At 46.9% G+C, this 25645-nt stretch overlaps 1 protein-coding gene across 3 annotated transcripts in view; it reads left to right on the top strand.

Annotated features, from left to right (window-relative positions):
• Positions 1–25392, top strand: part of dusp8a (dual specificity phosphatase 8a) — a 41733-nt gene extending 16341 nt beyond the window's left edge. For 2 of the 3 annotated variants that reach the window (XM_053427376.1, XM_053427377.1), the window contains exons 3-7: positions 414–552; positions 21649–21815; positions 21910–22069; positions 22429–22552; positions 22935–25392. In XM_053427376.1, coding sequence (XP_053283351.1) covers positions 414–552; positions 21649–21815; positions 21910–22069; positions 22429–22552; positions 22935–24153 — 1809 coding nt within the window. In that variant the 3' untranslated portion in view covers positions 24154–25392. Of the gene's footprint in view, positions 1–413; positions 553–15361; positions 16111–21648; positions 21816–21909; positions 22070–22428; positions 22553–22934 lie in introns of those variants that run through there. The other variant, XM_053427378.1, reaches the window with a different exon arrangement.
• Positions 25393–25645: the final 253 nt, after the last annotated feature.

Below are 25645 nucleotides of genomic sequence, written 5' to 3'. Positions count from 1 at the left end.
ACTCAAAAAAATCACCTCTACTTCCTCGTGCTGACGGTTCTAATCAGCAGGGCCGGTGTTTTTTCTCAAAACTCCCATAGGTGTGTTTATGAGTTCATTTTTCTTTTCCTTGTTGCTGCATCCGTGTACTAATGCAGCAAAGTGGTCACATGTTCAGAGAAACTTTCCCAGGGCTGGAAAACTTCATGTTTGATCCCTGCAGCAGCTCAATTGTGTTTATTGCCTGAATGTCTTTTAACAATTTCATTGCCTCACTCAGCCAAGACAAGATATGTTCCAGTTCCTATGATGAACTACAAGAACATAAATGCCGGATAGATGTTAGATCCCTGTCGGTGCAGGATGCATGTCATGTTTTCCGCTCATGAATAATCAATGTTATTCTCTTCCTTGTTGTTTATCCTTTTGTGCAGGTGGAGCTGGGCAGGAAGCAGGAAGTGGTGGTTTATGACCAGAGTTCCAAAGAGGCGGGGCAACTGTCCAAAGACGGCTTTGTGCACATTCTCATGGGGAAGCTGGAGGCCACCTTCCACAAAGTCTCCCTGCTCACTGGTACGAGAGTGTGTATGTGGATGATGATGATGATGGTGGTGTGAGCAGAAGTTGTGTTGTGTGTGTGTGTGTCATTCATCCCTGTGCTGGTTTGAATGGAGTTGTGTGTCGTGGCATAGTTTGGTCAGCAGATGTCACTGATGAGCTCGACAAAGCGTTCCTGTCCTCAGTCACATCATTGTTGTTTCTCGGGTCTTTAATCTGCAGACGTCAGACTTTCACAGGTTCACAGCTATATGTTGAGACAGAAGGAAGAGGAGCAAGTATGAAATCATGCTGCATGGATACAAAGCCTCTCTGATGACTCTTTGATGTTTAAGCTTCCCCGGAGTCTTTCTCTTACCCCGTCGTCACTGGAATGAAGCTGAAGCTTAACTTCAATCCTCTGGACTTATTTACCACAGTTATTATCCTGTCATAGCGTCCACTAAGCACTCTAAGACTTATAATTGAGCCCCGGCAAGACTTGTTAATAGCCTCGTTGAGTTAATAACATCTCGATTTCGGTGGCTGCAGCTTTTTGAGGGATGACATTACACCCACAGTCACCAGCGGAGGCTTATGAATCCACTGCAAATGTGTCGGCGCAGAGAGGAGGGCGTAATCTGCCTCAGTCAAGATTTGGAAATAAGACGGCAGGGGCAAATCTCTGCTCCCTTCTCCGCATCACCCGCATCCCCATTCTTCTGCCGCTCCTCTCAGCCCTCTCCCTCTGCTGTGGAGATTAGCGCCTTTTTCATGAGTCATTCATAGATGCTGAGGAAGGATGCCTCAAAGCACCCAGGCTCCACAATTAGTTGCAGTCACAGAGATGTACAAATCACATGCTTCTGCTTGGGCACACCCACACATACTGTATGCACACACACACAACCATGTTCAGTGTCACACACACACATACTCTGATTGTCTCTGTAATCCTGGATTTTTTTTTATATCGGATATCTTTCCCTTCTTAATGAAAGACCCTTTGTCAGCGATTACCTCCTCCTCCTCCTCCTCCTCCTCCTCTTCATCACTCTCCTCCGCTCACTCATGCTACATTTTTTTTTCTTCCATTCCTGTCCCTGCTTTTCTGCTGTTTCCACGACAACAGTGGCAGAGAATATTCCCTGAGAGGACTCAGCCAATGGCGTCGGCTGTTGTTTGTGTTGTTGTAATATTGGGGTCAGTGGAGCTAGCAGCCAGTGTCTGTGCAGACGTGATACTTTATTTGTGTGTTTGTGAGTGTGTGTGCGGGTGGGCAGATGGAAGGTGTTGCGTGTTCATGTCTGCACGCTCGCTGGCTTGCATGCATGCGTTCGTGCATCATGACGTCATGTGGACGAGTGCTGCAGGATCTGCTTGTGTGTCAACGGCAATGCAGAGTTTTCACGGGATGATGTAAGTTATGTAAGGGGGGAATTATGTATGAGGGATTTTGAGCAGTTTCCTCGTCCGGTCTGGATTTCTTGCAACCAAGAATTTGTCTTGCGAGGAAGCAGGCACATGGTGACTCAGACCAATTTACGTCTTATGTGACGACAGGTGAACGCTTCTGGCTCTTCCCCCCCGACTGCTTTCAGCAACTGTGGATGATGATGGCCCTCCATCCAGTCACCTGCCAGATATTCATTGAAAGGAGCTGCTCTTTTGCAATCCGTTTCCAATGAAGCGTTCCCTGATGGTTCAGGGTAACACACGTCAGGTTCCGGTAATGAGCAGGCGTTGAGGTTCGGGGGTCGTCTTCACAGACCAACCACCTCAAACATGCAAGGAGGATATTTTTTATAATTATTTTAAGAATTTTCTAATGGTCATATTTCACTATTTTCTGACATTTTATGGGCAACAAAAAGCCAGATAGATTAACTGACTCAAAAATATCACTTATTGAGGCTCTCCATTTTTTCATCCTTCCTTTTTGTCTCTTTCCCCTCATCCCTGGCTTAGTTTGTTTTTTATTCCTCCTCTCACGTCGTTAAAGTTTCAAGGTACCATAAAATATCTCTTTTCTTTACCCTCCCTCTTCCCCCTCTTCCCCTACCGCCCTCTTTTCCACCCCCCTCTACCGAGCCTCTGATTTATGATGCTAATAATTCCTGTGATGACTTCATATCTGACTGACGACTTATTTTCAGCCTCACACATGCAGACCACACACACACTCAGCCACACAGTACACTCACACTGCAAATCATGCAAGGGATAACACAGTGGGGACGGGGAAGGGGAGCGGGTCAGATAGAGTGGAGAAAAGAAAAGATTCCATAAATGGGATGGATAGGGTGAATTTTTTTTTACTAATGTGGATTTTTGATTTTCATATGTTTTCTTGTATTACAGTGATTTATAATGAATTCAACCAGTGTAAGCTGGGACAATTAATCAAGCAGAGATGGCAGATAAGCTGCTTGAGTAGCATGTTACACAACCTAAGTGCATGTACTGGGAATGCATTGATCCAAAAAACAATCACTGGCTCCTTTTAGATTTCTCCATTCACAGATAATCAATAAGTCAGGCTGAGCACGCCACTTCCGACATGTAGATGATGTCATGGAGCTGCGTCCCAATAGAGCCATTGTTGTTTTGTGAATGACTCAAGTAATGTGTGTGACCAATGACTCTCCATCTGTGTTTAGTTTAAAATACAAACATATATATATTCACACCGGATGTGGCAGTGCTGGCTGTTGGAAATAATGTATGCGCAAATTAAGTCACGTGCATGCTCGGATCATGCGTGTTTGCATGTGTGTGTGTGTTTGTGTTACTTCGTCATGAACTGTGTGAAAGTATTTGTGAGAAACGTGGTTCTCTAAGGACATGTAGGAGGTTTTTATTTTTTTACCACAGCAATGATCTCACCCAGTTGGAGCTCAGGCTGATGTCTCTTGCCTTTTTCAGAGCTCTGACTTTTGTGTTTGTGTGTGTGTGTGTGTGTGTGTGTTTTGTAGAGGAGGAGAACATCTCTTGGTTTGAGCCAGCTGCCTCCCCAGTGGCTCTAAAGTTTGCGTGTTTCCCACCAATCTGCAGCACACAGTCCCCCCAAATAAAGACGACACTGTGTGCTCGTGTGTAGCTAGGTGGTATGTTAGCTGGTGCCCACTGTCTAGCTTTGTAATGCGTCACATCAGCTCTGATGTGTTCCTTCCAAGACGAAACTTTTTGATGCTGGCATCCGAAAGTCGTGTAGCAGAGGAAGCTGCGGTGACCGAAAAGAAAGTATAATAATCAGAGAAAAGAGAGAAGGAGAAAGAGTGGAAAATGTTGTGACGTTCTTCAGATGAAGAGAAAGTTGGATAATAGTTTCAAGAGGACGGGAGGTGGTGATAAAAATAAAATTGTATTCATAGCACACATATTTTTGTCAAAGTGCTGTAAGCTGACAGCCGAGAATATAAAAAAACGAATGAAAAACAAGTATAAAAGGTTTTTGTCTGCTTGTGCGTGCTTGTGTGTATGTGTGTATGTGTGTGCGTGTGTGTTTGCAGATGTGCAACACTGCACCCAATCTTCTTTAGCACCATCTGCCAGTGCTTTTCACAGGATTACCACCAACGTGTCACAGCGGTGGGTCACAGAGACGCAGCGAGTGGGGAAAAGAGGCGACACACAAGGAAATGAGATAGAGATGAGGAGGCAGTGGTGAAGGCACGAGCTGGATGAGTCTCAGCTTGGCAGAGTTGGAAGGCGGCACGAACAGGACATCTGAGCTCATGTGACTTCACATACGCTCCAGCATTATCTTTAATTATTAGAGCTGAAACGAGCATTGGATCCACAGATTTATTTTGAAAGGATTTATTGTTGGAAGGAAGTATGCAGAACTTCCTTCACTGTTTCCTGACATTTGAAGACCAAATGATGAATCAGTTGCCACAAAAAAACCTATAGAATAATTAACAGTAAAACTAGTTTGCAATCAACCAAACTATATGTCCACAATGTGTAATCCAGATAGACAGATATGTGCGTAGTTGTGACCTCTGACCTCCACCTTTCCTGCGTAACTTAAATAGGTTCAGTGACAATTGAGCAGTTCCACATTCCATACTGCATAGTGCCGAAGTCTAATCAGATTTGAATATAGGTGTGCTTCATGCTAAAGAGTGGAAGATGCAAACATCTGGACAGGATTTATGGACAAGGGTGATGAAGAGGGAGGAGATTCAGTTTAATGGTTGTATCATTTATTGTCCAGGTACATTATGAGGAGCAGTAAATTGTCTTTACTGCTTTGTGTTTGTGTGTCGAACGTAACCGGGACACTGTTGTGTTAGTATACGGATCAGCATGTTCACTCTCAGGCTGTCAGGCCTCCAGCTCAATCATAAGAACACAGGACAAGACATGATGATGACACACTGATGAGAGGTATTAGGAGATGAAAGGTGCCTCTCGTTCTCTCTCACCTACCCCTACACACACACACACACACAAACACAAACACACATCTTCGCACTCAAAACACACAGGAGCTGCTGTGTACCCTGGGGCTTTGATGAGATCAGGTTAGGGTGTGACTGCACCGACAGAGGTACAAAGGTCAATTTAGTTATGTGTCATTCTTCTGTGCAGTTATACAACAGGGAGACTGTGCGTGTGCATGTGTGTTTGTGTGTGCACACTGTGCGTGTGTGCGTGTGCATCAGAGAGAAGCTGAGGAGGTGAGGTAATGGTGGGAGACCGAATCTCACAATGCAGCCGTTCACAGACACATTCCAATGAGCTGCCATGAGGAGGTCTTTTTGTGTCAGTGTGCGTTTGTGTGTATTCATGTTTTTGTGTGCATGCGCATGTCTGCATGAATATGTGCATATGAAGTAGCGTGTGCATGATGCAAAGTTTGAAAGTGCATTTAGGAGGAAACAAACAAAGACAAAATAGCCGGAGGAGAGCTTTCGCGATGAGGTAACACACTCACTTGTGTTTGTAAGGAGGCGTTCAGTTGGCTGCATGTTCACGTCCACTTGTGTGTGTGTCAGTCGGAGTTGTGTGTGGTCGAAGAGGTTTTTCAGTGAGACAGACGGTCATGCTGACCTGTGCAGTGTTTGTCAGCCTCATCCGAGCTGAACGTCTCCACATCCTCTGAACCAGTTTGACAGGAGAGACACAACTCTACCATGACAAACGCACACACCTGCATATTGCTCCACACAATTTACATTGACATCCTGAATTTTTCAGTGTCCCGCAGTAACTCGACGCCCAGATGTGCTGCCAGTGCATCTGCATCTTGAGTCTCGGCCTTGTGATCAGGTTTGAAGTTTTCAATCGAGCTCTAAATACTCCTGCCTCCAGGTGTTGTTGTGTTTAGTCTCAGTGCAGGTCAGAGAGGTTGCACAATAATAATGGACGTGCGTGCCTGAGGTCCGTGCTCGGCCCCTCCTCCACTCCACTGCCTTTCCTCTTACCTCCTGCGTCTGTAACCTCCCAGCCTGCCCTTTCTGCACCTCCTTGCCCCCCCCCCTCTCTCTTCTCCCCTGTTACCTTCCACCTGACCTCGCTCCATTACGCTGTGGGGAGGTCCAGCAGATCAATGATTTCATTGAGAAGGAGCCAGTGGTGCCATTAGGAGGTGAGCTCACCTTCCCAGGGGAGTTCTGACACATTATTCTCAATGACCTCGCCTTCCTGTCCATCCCTCCTTCCACTTCTCCTTCAGCCTCTTTTAACCCCCACCATCCCTATTCCTCCATAGCCCCTTCTTTCCTCCTCCTCCTCCTCCCTCTCTCCTCTCTCCTCTTCTGTTTCACGGTGCTGAGAACAGAGCTCTATTTTTAGGCCCAGACTCCTGCGGTCGTCACATCTGGCGCCAGTGGCCTCGGTGCTCTCACCCTGGCTTGTAGATACACAAACACACACACATTCACACCAGGCCCACCCCACCCCACCCCAGCCAGCACAGAGGGAGGACAAAGGTCAAAGAAAATGGCCCCACAAAAATATCTATGACATCACCCCGGTGCTCTGCAAAGTGCTGCAGACGTTAAGAAGCCACGGAGACGCACAGTGACCTAATGCTCTGTTTTCTACAGACAGACACTCTGCAGCTATTTAACAAGCTCAGATTTCCTCCGCACACCTTGATGAGGTGGTGTGTAAATGTTTAAACTTGCACACGCACAGTCCAGCATGCGAGGAAATGCATGCCCATACGGACAGACTCACTCAGTCACACATACACACACGGAGTAAAGTAACAGGGTCCAGACGCAGCCTGAACTGAGATGATTTTTTTATGTAACAATGTTCTGTTTTTGCCAGTGTTCTCACCCCCTCCGTCTGTCTCACCGGCCTCACATGATGAGCTTGATGTCATTTTCCCCTTCTTTCCCTCAAACCCGGAGAACAAAAACAGGCCCAGCGATCGTGTGTAAGTGCATGCGTGCATCTGTGTGCGTGCATGCTTGTGCGTGCGTGTGTGTTTATGTGAGCCGTTGCCAAATGTTTCCAGCATGATGTGATCTCACTGCTCCTGCTCCTCTTTCCCTTCTCCTCCATCACTAAGAATCCCTTGCTGAATCTGAGGGCCCACACACACACACACACACACGCACACACACTTACTCTAACCTTAACCGAAATCTAAACCTAATCATATCCATAACCTAACCTTAAAACATGCTTCGCCTTAAAACGTAATGATTTTTAATGATATAGACTTGCTTTTTGTCCCCATAGTGAACACCCCCACACACAAACACACACAGTGAAACATAGTATTTATAGGCAGGATGAAATGTTCTCCCAGGACCGTGCATATGTGATATGTGCACAATCTAAGTAGTGCGGACGGAGATGAGGGCTCGAGACGTCAGCAAAGACAAACACACTTGAAATTTAAGCTTAGACGTACTTAAAGGCAAAGTACACATCATATTTTATACGTATTGTATGCAGACAGAAGAAAGAACAAGCACATTTATGCCCTCAAACACGTAAAATGTAAACTTGTAACATAGTGTAAGTGATCTTAAGTCTCTGGTGAAGAAAATTAAATCTCAGTAAAAGGGTGTAGTTCCCTGAAAAAGTTGTCAAGTGACACTTTTGTATCGCATTTGCAAATTTAGTTGATATATATATAACTATGAGGCTCAAGCTCATAAAATAATCCACAAAATGTGAAGTATTTGTTTGTTGTTGGATACAAACACACATGGTGCATTGTGAGAAGCCTTAAATATAGACCTTAGGCTTTAATCCAGAACATGCACGACAACCTTTCATCTCCTTTCATTCGAGATGCAGTTTTATGGAGAGTGAATGTGGTTGAAAACTCCTGTGGGACAGCGCTTGTTCCACACTGCCCTAAATCCACAGTTGTTTAAGCTGCTTTGTGTATACAGTGCATTCACAGTGCATACCTCCGGGCTCCTGCTGCATTCGGAATCTATCTAGAGACCTTTTGAAGATCCCAACCCACCCCTGTCATGCATTCATGCAGGATGGAGTAAAAATAGATTGTTTAAACTGTTACCTAGGCAGTGTCAACACATCGGGTCAACAGGAGCTGAAGCTGAACAGCGTGCTATCCCAGGCCGCCCCCCCCCCCCCCCCCCCCCCACCACCACCACCCCCACCCCTCTCCGTGCTACACCCCCATCAGCACCTCATAACTCGAACCTGACCACGAATTTGGGCCAAGGGCACGGTAGTTTGGTTGAAGTGCCAACAGTTTACAACGGAGGCATTTTCTCCTGATGTCTCTTGACACACACATGTGGAGTGGAAATTTCCAAAGGCAGAAGAAAGGGGAATAGGAGCAGCTCGCAACTATGCTGGTTTATCCTTCTCGGAGCTGGCCCGCATCCACCAGATTCCATTAATGCTCGGACTGCCCACTGCCACTCCTGTCATACCGTCATTCCCGGGAACAATGGTGGATTCCTGTTTATCGCTGTGTCGTCTTTGATGCACTTTATCTCTGGTATGCCGTCGCGCTGCTTCCTTAGTCACCTCCTCCTTTTTTTTTCTTCTTTCATCTGATATAGACTCCACCACCGCCATGTGGATGAAGTTGTGTGTCTTGGCAGCCATTTGAAGTATGTTAACGTCTGAGGAAATCTATTTAAATGTGCAGTTTACTAATCATTTTCCCCCGCAACAAGGAGGAGATTTTATTTTCCAGGCCCGCTGGTAGACGGGGGGGGGGGACTAGTTTCCTGTAGCAGAGCGAAAAAGTTCTGATCCTCGCCAGTTTTAACACTTTTCCCTGGTATGTACACAGACTTGTAACCGAGGCCCTATTACCGTAAATACGTGCTGACCACACACAGACTTTTGGACTGAACCTCAGGGGCCGCTGCCCCTTCCTGATAGAGGCGGGAGATTCCAGGCCGGCCCAAGGCCCCAAATTAAGGATCGTAACAGTTTGTGATCGTTCCCGGTAATTTCTGCTGTCCCCCCCCCCTCTGCACACACATTAACACACACTGAAGAGTCTCTCCAACACAAACAGATACACAGATGAAGGCAGCGCAGAGACAGGCCGTTTCCCTTTGTGTTGTGCAATCATTTCCTGTTTCTGATAAAAGTGACATCAGGGGCTCCCTGGGTACAACGGAGGAGATGCCCAGGGGATTTCAGCATGTGTACAAACATGAGTCCTGAGCATGTGTTTGTTTCTTTATATTTCAAAAGGCTTTAAAAAATCATATTAAATCATCATGAAGGAGTTGGCCAGGCGCACACAGCAGCAGCTTGTCCAGTTCCTCTCATGGCATCACGTAATTCCTTCTCTATTGTTCTTCTGTAGCTGTCGGAGTGATGTCACTGTCGGGTTGTGGATGTGACACATTCACACACACATAAACATGCTCACATACACACACACATACTCGGTCCCATGAGCCTGTAATGGCAGGAAAGCTGATCCAGTGTAGCGATAGCCGCTGTCACCATGTCTTGTATGCCTAAATGCTGGCCCTCCGGGTGTAATGCCTTTCATCTGCAGAATGTGTGAGAGGACGCTGCTGAATGAATACAAGTTCAGTAATGTGCTGTTGTAATGTGGTTTATCTTTAAATAGATTTTTTTAAATTATGTTATTCACCAAAAATCTTATTGTATATTTTTTTATATTGCTGGAAAATGAGCACAAATCTTGTAATTAATCTTCCTTTTTCAAGGAAAAAATTAAATAATAGTAACCAGTTGAGGGAAGTGGAAAAACAGAGTCTGTCACTTCTGAGTCATATTTTCTTCTCCAGATGCGATAATACGTGTTGTGTAGAAGAATATTTGGGGAAGCTCATCATGATGCTCAGCCACAGGCGCAGACAGACGCCCTACAGAGGACTGAGAAACACTTTGGTACTGTCTGAGACAGGCTGAGCTAATTGTGAGACAGGTAGACAGGACACTGGTAGACACTGAGGAGTGTGTTGTGTGGTTCTGTGTGTGTGTGTGTGTAACTAACAGCGGACCAGATGGCTCGGCCTCCAGCACTGTTGCGCGGGCAGCGTGTCTGTCAGTCTGCCTGCTGCGCTGATAGGAGCTAATTAACTCTGTACTGATCTGAGACCTGCCTGTCGTTCCGTGTGTCGCAGCGGCACAAGCTCATTAAACACAAACTGATCTGCAGTCAGCTTCTCTCTGTCAGAGCATCGTGGTTGCCGCAAAGTGTGTGTGTGTGTCTGTGTGTGTGTGAGAGTTTCCAGCATGCGAGAAACAATGAAAGATGCAAGATGTGTTTCTAGTGTGTCGCTGCATTCGAGTGCTGCAAGGACCCCGGTGAAGCCAATTTGAGCGATTAGCATTCAGATTGAAACAACCGTTCATCCATTCTGCTCAAGTGAACCTGTGAAGAGAAACTCGCCTCTGGGGAAATCAGACGAGAGCAGAGTGATCCTTTCTGCACTCTAATACACATGGTTCCTGCAAAGTGCAATACAGAAACACAATGTATTACAAACTCGGTATATACACACTATACACAACCTCTGTGATGGGTGAAAATGAACTTTCACTCCATATGCTCATCGGCGATGAAAAGGCCTTATATACATGCCTGAGGTTATCAGCAGCATTTCATATTCATCTTGACAGTGCCCCTACAGTACACACACACACACACACACACACACACACACACGCTACTACTGAACATATCCAACTGGGATTTTTAAGTAGTTCATCTGGTTTATGAAGGCCCGTCTGGTCATGAAAACCCCCCTTGGTGTGTTTGATAGCTCACCCTCTTCTTCCCTCTCAATGTGTGTGTTAGTGGGTGTGTGAGCGTGGGTCTGCTCGACTGAGTGTGTATATTTCTGTGTAGTGTAAACCAATTTCTTGCCAGTGAGGCAGATTTACTGGTGCAGTAGCCCCGAGTGCTGAGTTCCTCCGGGGGGTTAAGTTGCGTGGAGGGCAGGGGGTCTGCTGCATTACTGATGCAAGCAAGCCTCCCTCCAGGCTGCACGGATAGAGATGAAACTATCTCCTGCATGAGCACACAAACACACACACACACACACACACACACACACACACACATCACCAAGTAGTTTCTGCCTTAAATTGCATTAAACCTCCCTCCGGTATAATCTTTAGATCTGAAAAGCTCTTTCCTCAGTCGTCCTCAGATTTCTTCCTTGTCTACACCTCCTTGACCTTTCTCTTTGACCTTATCTCTCAATCAAAGCTCCTGTTATGTGAAAATGTGTGAAAGGGGAGTAGGAAGCTCTGTGGGGGGGAGGGAAGTCGGACAAAATATTAACACTTGCCTCCGTCAGATGTCAGAGCAATACTTCATTTTGGTGCATTTTATAACCTCTGTGTTGCAAATTTTCTCTGTTTTAGAGCAATAAATATCAAAACCAACAATAAATAAACTATTGATCTTGTATAGTGTATGTGCACGTGACACTTCCCGACTAATGTCCCCTTGAGAATTGACCCACATCATTTCAGCTACAGTTCCCCTATGGATTCAATCAACCCCCTCTCCCCTCCAGCACCCATCACCCACCATCCCACCCTCCTCTGTGCCTCCCCCACACTGATTTGCTCCATCCCCTCCATCCATCCTCCGCTCTGTCTCTCCCCTCGTGACTACCTCACCCCCCAGGCATGGCAGCTGTGTTCGCCTGTGGGCATTACATCACTGCAAGAGCAGCCTTGTTACTGATCCCCTGACAACCAGCATTATCAACACACACACACACACACACACACACACACACACCACCAATATGCATGTACCTACAGAGATAGACACACACTTGTGCACGGGCACATATGCTTGTGTTTATGCATATTAGTGCAGATAACGGTCTGCCAGGTCCCTAACGCCTGCAGCAATGTCCTATGTCTTCATCTCACCTTTTAGGGATCATCCTCCTCACACATGGTTGCAAAACATACACACAAGATGAACACACACACACACACACACACACACACACACACACACACACACACACACACACACACACACACACACACACACTGACTCAGTCTTCATCACTCTAACCTACCCTATCCGGAGAATGACGTCTCTCTTTCCCATGGTGTCCTGACAGATGATCTGTGGTGTAGGATGGCGCTCCTGTCGCTGCCTGTCTCACTCGGGAAGGAAGTGGGGAAATGCCCTGATTGCAATGTTTGAATTATTTTATGACACTAGTGCAAACACACCTGGCAGATTTGACTTCTAATAAATATCTGTATAGGGTTTTTGTTAGGAATAATTATTTGCATTGGTCGGATTAGCTTCATTTGATCGGGAACATTTCTTGAAATCAGAACTAATAGTGTGTCACTATTGTCGAGAGTAGATGTTGTAAGCATATATGCTCAGCAGATTAATCTATAGTAAAGATATTCATTTAATTATAGTCCTCTATACAAAAACATGTGTTTTCCGGGTTAGATTAGATACAGTAAAGTCCTCTGTCAAACGAAGATGGCTCTTTACATTGATTTGAGTCTCCTCCCACTCTACTATTGAGAAGGTGTTTGATATTTATTCATCATACATTTGTGTTACTAATGTACAAAACATAATATTAAATACCTTTAAGTACATACAGATACTTGTAAGGGATATACAGATAAATAAATCCTACAGTTTCCATAACTCACCTGCTGTTTCAGTATATAGAAGATTTACATTCATGATACTTGCACCATGTTCCAATAAACACACGTAAGTAGATGCTCTTTGAACCCAGCAGTTATCTGGTGCAGAGATTAACACTGAAGTTGAAAGAGAGACAGACTTTCTAACATCTAACAGCTTTAACTTTCATTGCCTTGTGCACGAGCCGTGTCCAGTCCCTGTTTAAACCTTTTAAAACACACCTTGTTCGGAGAGCTGCGCCATGTTTCTCTGGTCTCTAAGGCCCGTCAGGCACCTCTCTATCTCATGCTCATCTCCGTGTCTGTTTTGGCTGGTCACTATGTGTGTGTATGTGTGTGTACACTCCCCGTCGTCCCAGTAACAAGCCCTCTACCATAAAAACACGCTGTAAATCTAAGAGATGTCAGAGGTGGGGGGTGTCCAAAGTGACAGTCCCACCTATTTCTGTCACAGCGAAGCACACATGTGCCGTCAATAAAGAAGGGCTGGCTGTCATTTATAGCGTCTTGGCTGTAATCCTCTAATTAACACACCTACTATTCTGAGCCTTGTTACCCTGCTGAGGATTAGAGGAGGAGGAGAGGGGTAGAAAGAGACTGGGGGGGGGGGGGGGGCGGGGTATTTACTTTTGGAGTTTGACCATTAAAACATCAACCAACAGCTACTTTGTTCTGTTGCTGTTGGCAGGTGTGAGGAAGTCCTGTGTTTTAAACCTTCTTCAGGGCCGCACACAAACACACACACACACTGACACACACACACACACACACACTGACACACACATAGAGCAAATAAAGTGTGGACACAAACCAGGGCGACTATTTGTGTTTTTGTAGCGCAGTAACCCAAGTTGACCACTATGGAGTGCCACACCTGCTGCAACCAGCTGCAGAGGAGGAACAATGTGTATGTTTGTCTGTGTGTGTGTGCGTGTGCGTGTGTGTGTTTGCTCACAGTCACAACTCGCTCCCAAAACCAAAGTCTGGAGTTGTATCTTTTTTTTCTACAAAGCCCATCTTCACCAAAGTGACTTATTTCCTCTCGCTGCCGCTCTCAGTGACCCGTAGTCAAACAGAAGGGTGACGTAAGGCTGTTCTCACCCGTGTGTGATCATCCAGGGGTCTGTGGCGATGGGATGAGGTCAGTCTGTCAGCATGCAGCTGGCCCCCCTAACTAGACAACCTGTGTAAGCTTATTTGCCTTTTTTGGAGCATGCAGGGGGCCGGCTGCACGATGACTTGATTCACTCGCAGCTCATCTGACCTGGTTTGAATGTAATCAGCGTACTGTGATCTCTTAACCTTAGACTGAGCAGACGGTACCTTTTCACTCTCTGTTCCAGTGAAAGCCGTGAACAGGGACATTATAGTTTTGCCCCCCCTGTCATGGACCTTGTGATATTTCAGGAAATCTGTGAGGAAAGTTCTTTAAATTTGGAGCAAATGTTCTCTTGGACTCGGGGAAGAACAGATATGTAGATATAAGTGGACAAAGGTCAAGGTCACTGTGACTTCACAAAACTTTGGCTATAACTAAAGCTTTCATGGACTAATTATAATAAAATAGACACAATAAATTCAATTCAATCTTTTCTTCGATACATAAATTATACAAGTCTGACGGATACTTTTCGGTCTTTGTGCTTAGTGCATAAACATTTCTCAATTCAAAAGAATTCTCTTTTGTTTTCAAGGTTATTATTGCATTTGCGTCTTTAAAATGTTTTTACAGCCTCTGGTTTTGCAATAAAACTAGTTAACATTCAGTTACCATTGAGTCTCCCCCAGCGGTTATGTTAAGTTGAGTGCTGCTTTGTTCCCATAGTCGGACTTGTGACCGACATGTTTGTCATTCCATAGTAAAGTACCATGAGTCTGTGGCCTGTCAAATGGATGATGGCTGCCAACCACAAGCTTGTTTGGTCTTCTCATCATTTCTAGTCTTCCCTTTGTCTGCTTTTTGTTTCTTTCCCCCGTCTCCTCCCTCTTCCACAGCTTCACTTTCTTTAGCTCCTCTTCTCCTCTCCTCTCCTCGCGACCTTTTCATCCGCAACAATGAGAACACAGTGTCCAAACACAGGCGCGTTAGACATGAACCAGTGCAGGAAACGTGGTGAGGTCGCTCACGATCCTTCATCCTTCAGAGACAAGTAAGCTTTCAACACACTTGAACCGGAAATATGATGAGCTTCCCAGCCACGGCAATCCACCTAAGGATCCGCTCACTGACACCTATCTGAAAAACAAGATTCTGTGTCTCGTGTTGCTTCGAAACATCCAGTTCCCAAACATGCAAACACTGGTTCATGCTGAGGAGCATAGTGTCAACACTAGTCTCTTGTTATCAAGCTAAGCATTTTACTTCTCTGTAAGAAACAGAAAACGGAGACTAATCCGTCCTGCAGCAGTGTTATGTTTAACGATAGCTGCTGATAGATCCCTGCTTTGCAGCTAGGCCCCTGAGGTGGCCGCATATTTGTTGAGTGAGTAAGGAATGTGGTTACATGCCTTAGACATTAGCTATGACGGAGTGCTGGCTCCGCAAGAGAGGGAGGGTGCAAGGGTGGAAGCAGAGGAGCAGGAGGGAGGGAGGGAGGGAGGGCTGAGTCTGAGCTCACGGCAAGTGAGCTCATTCACCCCCAGAGCTCGAGGAGAGAGAGTGCAGCTCCGTCATCCTTTTTTGCACACGGAGAGAGAGAGAGAGAGAGATAGAGAGAGAGGGAGGGAGGGAGGAGGTGGCAGGGAGGGAGAGGGAGGAGCGTAAACCAGCAACTGAGCGAATGAGAGACGAGGAGAGGGAAGCAGCACAACAATAGTGGGCTGCTCTTCTGGCTGTGCGCTCAGAGACAGATAGAGCGCTCAGAGAGACACACCGACGCTCCGTCAACCAGCTGCAGACAGATTACAGCTGGCGGTGGCATACAAGATACAGGATACTCACTTTAGTTTTTTCTGCTGGCTCGCTCTGTGGCAGCCATTCTTCTGCAAAAACCACAGAATTGCTAAATATTGACGCGGGAGCATTTCACAGATTTTTGTGGTCATTGCATGGGATTTTGGCCTCAGTTGGACTTGAGGAGCGTGTCCAGAGACATTTTTGGACTAGTTTTTGCTGTGCTCAGTTGAATTCTCTGAGGGTCACCGCCTGGACATTGGAACAGCTGACGTGCACTTTGGCGCCAGTGGGAGTTTTGGTCAACTGTGGGTTCACCTCCGTCAGCCCCTTTGAGGAGAACTTCTGTTTGTTTGCTCTGACATTTTTTGTGCAGCCAAGTGAGGGGAGGGGGCTTTGATAGCTCCATCCCTGAAGAAAAGGAGCACTAGAGCATTTCCATCTGTGTGCGTTTGGGTGAGACGAGCGTGTGTTCTGGGGGATGCCGCTGGATGTGGTGATTGCCCCAGCAGAGGACTGCTTTTGGCCGGACCTCCAGGACACAGACATGAGGCTGAAGATCAGGGTCCGCCGAATGAAAGAGGGAAGAGAACTACGAGGTGTGTATCCACCTGGACACAAAGGAGAAGAAGTGATGTGGCCTGTGTGTGTGTGTGTGTGTCTGTGTGTCTGTGCGTGTGGGCAAGTTCATGAGAACATTCCTTTCCGTAGAGTAATATGTTGAGGATGTAGGCCTTGGTGGATTGGGGCTAGAGAGCTACCATACATAGTGAGGAGGGAAAAGATGATTCATTATGAATTTGTCGGGCTGTAAAAACATGAAAGTGTGTTTGCTGGGGATTAAACTGTAAAATGCACCGTTGTTAAATGCAGGATAGAAGATGAGAAGGTGGGGAAGCCCCTGATAACGGCTTGTGCACTGCAGATGAGCACAAAGGCTCAGCGGCCACACAGGTATTGAGGTATTCCAGTCCAGGCACGCTGCAAATGAGGGATAGATGTGAAGTGAATTTTAAGGGACGTGTACTGGATCAATATTATTTACGGCCACAGCGCTCTATAGAAGAAAACATCACAGGGACCCCGGCCAGAGCCATTAATTGTTCTCCCACCTTTTTGTTTCCTGCAATTGATGTGTTTAGAGACGCAGAATAGCAAGAAGGGGGATTAAGAGGATGACATCATGAAGACAAGAAGCGATGAAGAGGAAAGAGAAAGGGGGGGGGGGGCATGAGAGGCGTATGACATAGTGTTCATGCTCTCTCAGCCTGTGGTCATTGAGATGTAAAACCATCACAAAGGCGCTTTCTCTCTCTCTCTTTCTCTTCCTCTGCGCTTGGCTTTTCTCTCTCGCCCCTGCACACTTTCTCTCTGCAGAGTGGCGTCTTGTGGAGACTCTGTTATCAATATGTGTGCAGCGTGCACTGCAGGTGTTTAACGCAGCACCTCTTCACACAGAGCGATGAGGCAATCCGAAGCAAAAAAACGCACCAGCGCAGATACCTGCACATAATATCTACTCATTCATTCAAATTTGTATTATCTGGTTTTATAGTTGGATCCTCTGGGGTCATAAATGTGTGAGGATGTGAGAGTGAAGTTTGCATGTAATTTAAGATGCTATGTGCACACACCAGGGCACATCAGAGCCTGTTCAAAGCAGTTAGCAGAGCAGATCTCCACACCTGCCACTCTTCACACTGCTAGGTGTGTGTGTGTGTGAGAGAGTGTTTGTGCAGTTCTCCTCCGCGCAGCCAGGTTCTGCTGCTTGAAGTGAAGAGAAAGCTAGCAACAACCCAAAGAACAAAAAAAAAAATCACACGTTTGCCTTCAGCAGATGAAAATAGAACAGCGTCTGTCACCTCTTATTTTGAAATAGATGTGTGAACGCAGGCTAAATTACAGAAGGGTTTATAGTCCCATGTTGCAGTCACGTGACACTGCTGAAACAGCATCTGATCAAAGTGACATATTCCTGCTATCTGCCTCTGCGAGATAAGGGGAACAATAAACGGTTTAACCATCAGCCAGGATGACACATAACAGTTGTTCACGGCCATTGAAAAGCAATGACCTCATCCCACTAGCTCATCTATGGCCTGTCAATCTGCGTGTTCCTGACAGACGCTGCCCTAAAACAGACCCTCTCCTATCGTCCCTCCAGGCTGCAGCGCGGCCTTTGTGAGGCTGAGTGGGGACATGTGTGCAATGATGTCATGTTGGGAGGTGGTGGGCGCGGGGGGTGGGGGGGGGGGGGCTCTTATTGAGATGCTAATGTCCCCCTCATAGTAGCGGGGGGACAGCTGGAGGGGCACAGAGGATGGCGTCATGTCTCCCCTGATATGAACCACAGAGAGGGGGCGATGGAGGGGTGCGGGGTAGTTATTCAAGCAGATCAATGCCCCCAGGCTGTGGACGGTTGTACATGCCTGCCTGCCTTTATGTGTGTGTGTGTGTGTGGGTGTGTGTTTGTGTGTGTGTGTGTGTGTGTGTCCTCGCCATTAACAGACAAGTTAAAGAGGCCAACTGAAAACCACACAGAGGTGGGATGGATGGGGGGGTGAGCTCATATTGATGAGGCAGTCAATTGTAGCAACAGCAGTGATGTAACCGCACAGCTCCCATTAACCACAACAGCCAGGCAGGTGTTGTGTGTCTCTAGTCCATCTGGTCAATATCTCCGGGATCCCACTTCCATTCATCTTCCAGCTCCCCCACATCGATCTGCTTCACGGGCACGGCTCCAAGAAAAGAGCAGAATTTGATTCAAACGTCTTCTGCTCAACACGCGCCTGTGTTTCATGTGTTTTAGAATAATAACCTGCAAAATCTCCTATACACTGAAACGTGAATATTAGATCAGTGGGAGGAAGTGATTGACGAGGAGAGAGAGAGAGAGAGAGACCGGCGGTTCTCTGTAGCAGCAAACAAAGGAGGCCTGAGTGCTCGGCTGTGATGGGGCGAGAGAGGAAAATAAGCAGTTGTATAAGTGATGAAGTGGGCAGAAGGAAAACGGAAAAAGGAAGTCACCGCTGGCGAGCACTGCTGCTGGCGACACAGTGCCCTCCTTCCCGGTTGTGTGTTTTCTTTCAACCCCGAGGTACTTTTTTTCTTTTTCGAGAGCATGTGTTCAAAATCGGGGTTAGTCACATCCTGTCCAAGTACATTTTTCCAGAAGTGGGAGATACATGACGTTGCGAAGTGCAAGAGAGGGGATGCAGTCGCCCAGAAGTTAAAGTTATGCGGCGCAAACTCATGACTTCAGCGCGACGGCTCTTATTTCTGCACAAGTTCATTTTCGAATCACAACCGCAGTGGAGGCTTCAGCTTCGTAGCCACTTTTTCCAAGTGGTTCTGTTTATATCTTGAGTTTAATGTAGCGGCGTGTTAAGTCTCCGCTGATTATCAGGCCGCGCTGAAGGTGAACTCATCTCTCCCAGTTGACTTTCTGATGTCATCTCGGCGGACAGCTGGGCTGGCGTGTGTGTCACAGGGTATTTTCGGTGACCTCAGTGTGAATGTACACACTGTGTTGGTTTATGTGTGCTCTCTGTGCGCCTAGATTGGAATGGACGGGATGTGTCATCGTTTTTCTTTTTGGGAATGTGAGGCTGAGGGGTTATTTAGTGCTCTCTGTGCGTCTGTGTGTTCATCTGCCCTTTGGACGCTCAGCATTTGTGTTTTATTCACTCTTGACATCACTCAGGGACGCGATGAGCCAACTGTCATCAACATCACTGCCCGTCCTCGTCATCCTCACAACCCTAAGTAAAGCGGGGTCAGTTGACAAGGTGACAATAACATGCTATCTCCTGTGTGACTAACGTCCATTAGCGGTTGCTGGGCAAACCTCTGACTTCACAGTAGGTGTTTGTAATTGCATTGACGTAATGTGACTGTAATGTAAATGGCCCCTTAAAAAACAGGCAGGCAGACACACACTCTTATCTCTGACTCCAGTCTACCCTTTATACCAGTAACCCCTTACTCACTCTCCCAGTCGCACACTGGCTCCGCAGCCTTCCCGTCGGTTCACTATTTATTTAACACAAGATAAGCTACAGTAATCACGTATATGATTAGTAATACAGACATACACAGGAGATTTAACAGGCGAGAATATCTTTAGGAGATTATTTTCATTCATGTGTTCACTTCCCCCTCGTTACGAACAAACGCACTTTCTCCTCAGCGTTGAACACACAAACAGCGACTCTACCGTGGAGCATCCTGTCTTCGGCCCTTCTAACAACTCTCTAACAATGTCCTCGCATCCAAAGGGAAATGGTTGAAGTGTGACGTGAGGCTTTTCCTGTTGATTTAACGGCTTCCTCCTCGCAGAGATACAGTATATATGTAGCACCATTTATTTTCTCTGTGTGCGTGTGGTGCGTGCGTGCAGGCTCCATACCAGCAGCTTGGGAACCAGGAAGAAAACCTTCAAGAACTACCCTTCCTGCCTCTGCTTTATCAATCAGTGACTCTGTAGCACCGCCCAGAGGATCACTAGATAGAGGCTCTGTAGGAGATTTACAGTGCCAGTGCTGTCTAAAGCCAAAACTACAAATGTGTGTTTAGTCTACTCTATTAGAGGCCTAAAAGGTTAGATCACAGAGTCACGCCCGCACAGCAGCGATCCCTCAACGCCTCGCTCTCTGCGTTAAGCTTTCCCTCTTGTACCTTGTAAGTTATCTGATCGCTCTCCCTGCATCTATCCATCTATCCTTCCCTCCACTCCACCCCCCATGTGGAGCGCTGATGTCATCGCTCCGCTGGTAGCCATTAATAGCTGGAAACAGACGGGCCTTCTTCGCTTTGCTCTTAAAGGGGCAGTGCACCCAGAATAGCACTGGGTCATGAGGAAGCATCCAGCTTCAGAAGCTGCGTTGTTCACAAATAGCTCCAAACGCCAGAGCTGCTCTCCTCTGACTACTTGCATATCTTTTATTTTGCAGCTTCTCATTATTTGTTCCAGATCTCTTATCTGTAGAAGACACACTGCAGTACATTCTGCTGACATATGTGTGTGTGTGTGTGTGGTTGTGTTGGCCAGCCGTTGCTACATGATCGGTGCAGCTGGGTGTTTGTTACAACGGAAGGCAATGTCCTGCCTGCACTGTGCTTTGTGTGCTACTTTAGAGCAGTGATGTCATGTCTCACTTACTCTCACTCTGTGATCGCCCAGTGTGTGTGCGCGTGTGTGCGTGTGCGTGCACTACGTCCCATGTTGGGTCAGGCAGGGCTGAACGTAGATTAGGTTCTAATCTCCTTTCTGGGGTTCAGTGTTTCCTTGAAGCACTTCCCTCCTTCCTCGCTGCTCCTGAGCGAGGTCATTACTCTCCTCAACGCACCCCCCCACCTCCACCTCCCCTCATCGGCCCCCACTCTGTAGTTATACAACCGCTGTACTACAGATGTAGTGATGAGTTTGGCTATTTATGTGTGTGTATGTGTGTGCACGAGCAGTGCAGTGCTCATATGATGTGGCACTGTGCATGAGAGTTATAGTTAGTGAGAGTGAATATTGAGCATATGTTGACTGCAAGATTATGTGATCTTGTCATCAGATTGAGGCTTGGAGTATATCATCTTGTTAGTGTGAGTGTGTCTGTATTTGTGTTAGTGTGTGTGCGTGCACTATGCTGTTGTCAGGGGGATGTTACTGGGCCTCTGTCCTGGCCCTGCACCTGTGGCCTCTTTCATTCCCTCAGCCTGACGCAATGCTCTGCTACAGGACATGAGCTCATGCAGGAAACAGAGCCCCATACACACACACACACACACACACACACACTCATGTACACATATGCCAAAAGTGGAGCCGCCCGCCTCTTAAAGGGCCAGACACGCATTCCTAGCCGCCCAACATTTAACCTAACTCGCACACAGAAGCCCAGAGAGCCTCTTTTTTGTTCCTGTTGCACTAAGCAGGACCCAGACGCTGTAGCCCAGATTCACCTCTGAAAGTCAAAAGAGCGTCTGTATGCTCTGCTAATGGTGGTGCAATGTTTTTTTTTCAGTGCTCTCTGTGAGCGCATGGGAGTGTTTGCAGAGTTCCCAGTTTGTTTTGTAACTGCTGTGTGGAAAACCATTAGTGGACCTAAACCCCTCTCTGCTCGCTCTCTCTCTCTCTGCAGGAGGTTTTGCTGCTTTCTCCTCCTGTTTCCCCGGCCTGTGTGAAGTGAAGCCTGCCACCGCTCTGCCTATGAGCTTGTCCCAGCCCTGCTTGACTGTGGCTAACGTAGGGCTCACTCGAATCCTGCCACACCTCTACCTGGGCTCACAGAAGGATGTCCTCAACAAGGTAGGTTGTTTAATTGCCATCAAGCAAACAACTGACATAAAAAAATATACATGTATATATATATATATAAACCCTTGTATCTCTTCTTTTGCAGGATCTGATGGCTCAGAATGGTATCACCTATGTGCTGAATGCCAGCAACACCTGCCCCAAGCCGGACTACATCAGTGAGAGCCACTTCATGCGAATCCCGGTCAACGACAACTACTGTGAGAAACTGCTTCCCTGGCTGGACAAAACCAATGAATTCATAGGTAAGAGGATAGAAAAATAACATAATGTGTCGGTGAAGTTTAGAACAATAGCCTCGAAGACGACTATCTTTTCAACAAAGTAAATTCAGCTCAAGTTATGTGTGAAAGAATGTACGATACTCAATACGACATATCCACTCTTTGTCACAGTTACTAAACGCTCACGTGCAGCTTAAGCAACAATAGCGTCAGGTAGAACACATCCGATGACCCCCTGTGCTCGTCCAGGAAAATGTCAGTTTGTTTTCAATAGAGACTTTGTGCTAAAGATGAGACCTGTCAGGGATATGCAGTGTTGTGCACATTTGTGTACGATTGTGTGTATTCATATCTTTTCTCGTTTCTCCTCCTTTCAACAGACAAAGCTAAGGTGTCAAACTGCAGAGTCATTGTGCACTGCCTGGCTGGAATCTCGCGTTCAGCAACCATCGCCATCGCATACATCATGAAGACAATGGGCTTGTCGTCAGACGACGCCTACAGGTACGCTCGCTCCTCCCATCCACCACCAGCTGAGCTAAGGTGTCAGCCTCAGTAAAAAGGCAACTTAAGGTTAAAAGAAATGCTAGACATTTTCTCAACCCCTCCAGTCGGGAGAAATGAAATTGTTAGATGGCTGCCAGGGAACAGAGTGTGTACAAAAGGCTTTGAGTTGCCTTGTCTGAACAACACTAGCACAGGATTAGGTATTGTGCATCAGTAAAACTGTTCACACACTATGTCTAATGCATTGAAGGTAATTCCCCCTTTAAACATTCGTCATGAATTTATACAGTTCATTAGACATAGTGCACTTATCACACAACAGTTGCCTTAAAACTCCTTTGTGGTCACTAATATTTTTCATATCTTTTCCTCCTAACAGGTTTGTAAAGGACCGGAGGCCGTCAATATCCCCCAACTTCAACTTCCTTGGTCAGCTGCTGGAGTTTGAGAAAGGCCTGCAGCTACTCCAAGCTTTAACTTCCACCACTGACGACCAAATCTCAGAGGTTAATGGAGTTGATACAGGTTTTGAAATGAACGGTCACCACAGCAAATATGATTCATCGGTGGCAGAGCCCCACATCCCAGCAGAGCCCAAGCTACCGTCACCCACCTCCCTCCAGCAAGGCTTCAACGGCCTGCACCTCTCTGCAGAGAGGATCATGGACACTAACCGGCTCAAACGCTCCTTCTCCCTGGACATTAAATCTGTCTACTCCCCCAACAGTCCCCGCTGCCCTAGCCTGGCCCCCACACACTCTGAAGACGTCCCTAAGCTGTGTAAGCTTGACAGCCCAGGAACAGGCACTTCCAACGGTGTCTGCTCCCAGTCGCCCGTCCTAGACAGCCCCAGCTCCTCTGATTCACCATTCCCCTCACCAGGCTGCGGGGGCAGCATCGGAGGTTTGGGGTTCGGAGGAAGTGAAGTCCATCGGTCGAGTTCTTCCTCATCCAGACCCAGAAGGAAAGCTAAGCACAGCTCCAGCACTTCACCAGTCCACTCCCAACCACACCAACCTCCTCAGTCCCTCAGCTTGTCGCTGGACCACAAGAAACCCACCCTGGACGAGAACCTAAAAGGCTCCCTGCTCCTCACACTACCATCCCTGCCCACCGCGGGGTCTGGGGTCATGTGGACCAAACACAGAGACACTGTCCAGGCCACCACTCCTGTCACGCCTGTCACCCCCCCCACAGATGCTCCCTGGCATTTTGGGGCAGAGGTGGGCGGTGTCGGAGCGATGGAGCTGGGAGGTGGCGGAGATGGAGGAGGAGAGGAGTCGTCAGTGAGGTTTGGGAGCAGCTCGGCATATGTGGCGTTTGGGTGTAGCGAAGGTGTGCGGTTACGAGACAAAGCCCAGAGGGAGAAGTCCTCACCACCACAGACACAGAGAGACCACCGGGAGTCCACCTCGTCGTCCACTGTGTCCAACAGCTCGAACATCAGCGGAGCTGCGTCAGAGAAGCAGTTCAAGCGACGCAGCTGTCAGATGGAGTTCGAGGAGGGCATCTCTGAGACACGGTCCAGAGAAGAGCTGGGGAAGATTGGGAAGCAGTCAAGCTTCTCTGGAAGCATGGAGATCATCGAGGTATCCTGACAGATAATGGACATGAGCAGAGCTGTTCCCTGGGGACAAAAATTGACCTGTTAGAAGGAGTTCAAGAAGTGGACAAATGAGGAAGAGCAGAAGAGAGTTTTGTGTGCTCCCCTCTCAGACAGTGTTAAAGACTCCAACTGAGAGAAGGACAAGTAGCTACACAATGTGAAAAGGTTAGCAAGCTAACTAGCATTTGCACCTGGACAGACAGGGCCTAAGATGTGATGCTTAGCTGACCATAACCATCCTGAACTCTCGTACAGATCTGAGGAAAGCTCGGGTACAAGGGGGGGGGGGGTGAGCTGACTATACTGTAGGTACTGAAAATCTTAACGTTTCTGAGCTCTGTCCCAGACTCTGGGGAAAGTGACATTTGCATCCTTATTATATAGAAACCCCCTGTTTTGACAGAGTTCACACACAAACTGCTTGCCTGTGGTCAAATGTTGTGTGCTTCAGTGGGTGTATAGCTTGTGATTTGAAACCAAGCCCCGTGTTTCCTCCCAAAAGCTTCACCCCAATGTCGTAACGCCTCGAAACCTTCGCACGGACAGCATCCACCCCCTCCCTTCCCCAGTGGCTCTGCCCGCTGCAGCCTCTGCATTACGACGATAACAGACTCCTGAACACCGTCTCATCACATGGCTCACAGCACAAGGCAGAGAGAGATCCCAGGGACTTGATGGAAAGGCGGTACTGCATCCAAACAATGAAGGATCCTCAACTTTTTTATTAAAGAAAAGACTTTTAAGCAGTGACCGGCGGTGTCATGTCTCCCCCCCACCCACCCTACAAAGCACAGTGTGTCTTTCCTGACTTTGGCTCCCTTGTTTCCAGTGTTAACGGTGTGTTGGGACTGAGATTTTTCGGGACGGTGACAAGGGTCCAGTTTAAAGGCCCTTCAGCTCCTCTTCAGGCCCCACCCCGCCCCCTATGGTCACCACTGAGCATGCACCAGAAAGGCTGACAGACAAAATACTATATATACAATACGGATATATATATATAGCAATTTTAATGGACTTCTAATGGACTTCTTTTGTTGTTATCGTCTTTAATTTATTGTACTGGTTCATTCTGGTAATGAGAAATAATATAATGTTTTGTGGATTTATTTCCTTTTTTTTTCTTTTGTTGAATTATTATTATTATTATTATTATTATTATTATTATTATTTGCTGTATGGTATTTATGAACACACCCTCATACAAATACACACATTCAACAAATTCAAGAAAGCAATATGTTTTGTTCCTTCTTTGGGGAGAGTGATGAATGACCTTTGAAATGCACTTTTCTGGTTTCCGATGAACAACTTTGAATTTCATTGCCACTCAAGCAACAAGATACTCAGAAAGCCGAGTGCTCGATAGTGCACAATCATATTTTGCCGGAGCATGGTACAGACGTCCTTGTGGTGAGATCTGATCTGTAGGAGCGGGTGTTTCTGTTTTTGGCTCGTCTGCAGCGGGAATTCATCCATTTGTCACG

The sequence above is a fragment of the Pleuronectes platessa genome, chromosome 7 (assembly GCF_947347685.1).
Source record: "Pleuronectes platessa chromosome 7, fPlePla1.1, whole genome shotgun sequence".
In the NCBI taxonomy this organism is placed as follows: domain Eukaryota; kingdom Metazoa; phylum Chordata; class Actinopteri; order Pleuronectiformes; family Pleuronectidae; genus Pleuronectes; species Pleuronectes platessa.
Note: the sequence above shows the minus strand (reverse complement) of the source record. Positions and strands in the feature narration are given on the sequence as shown.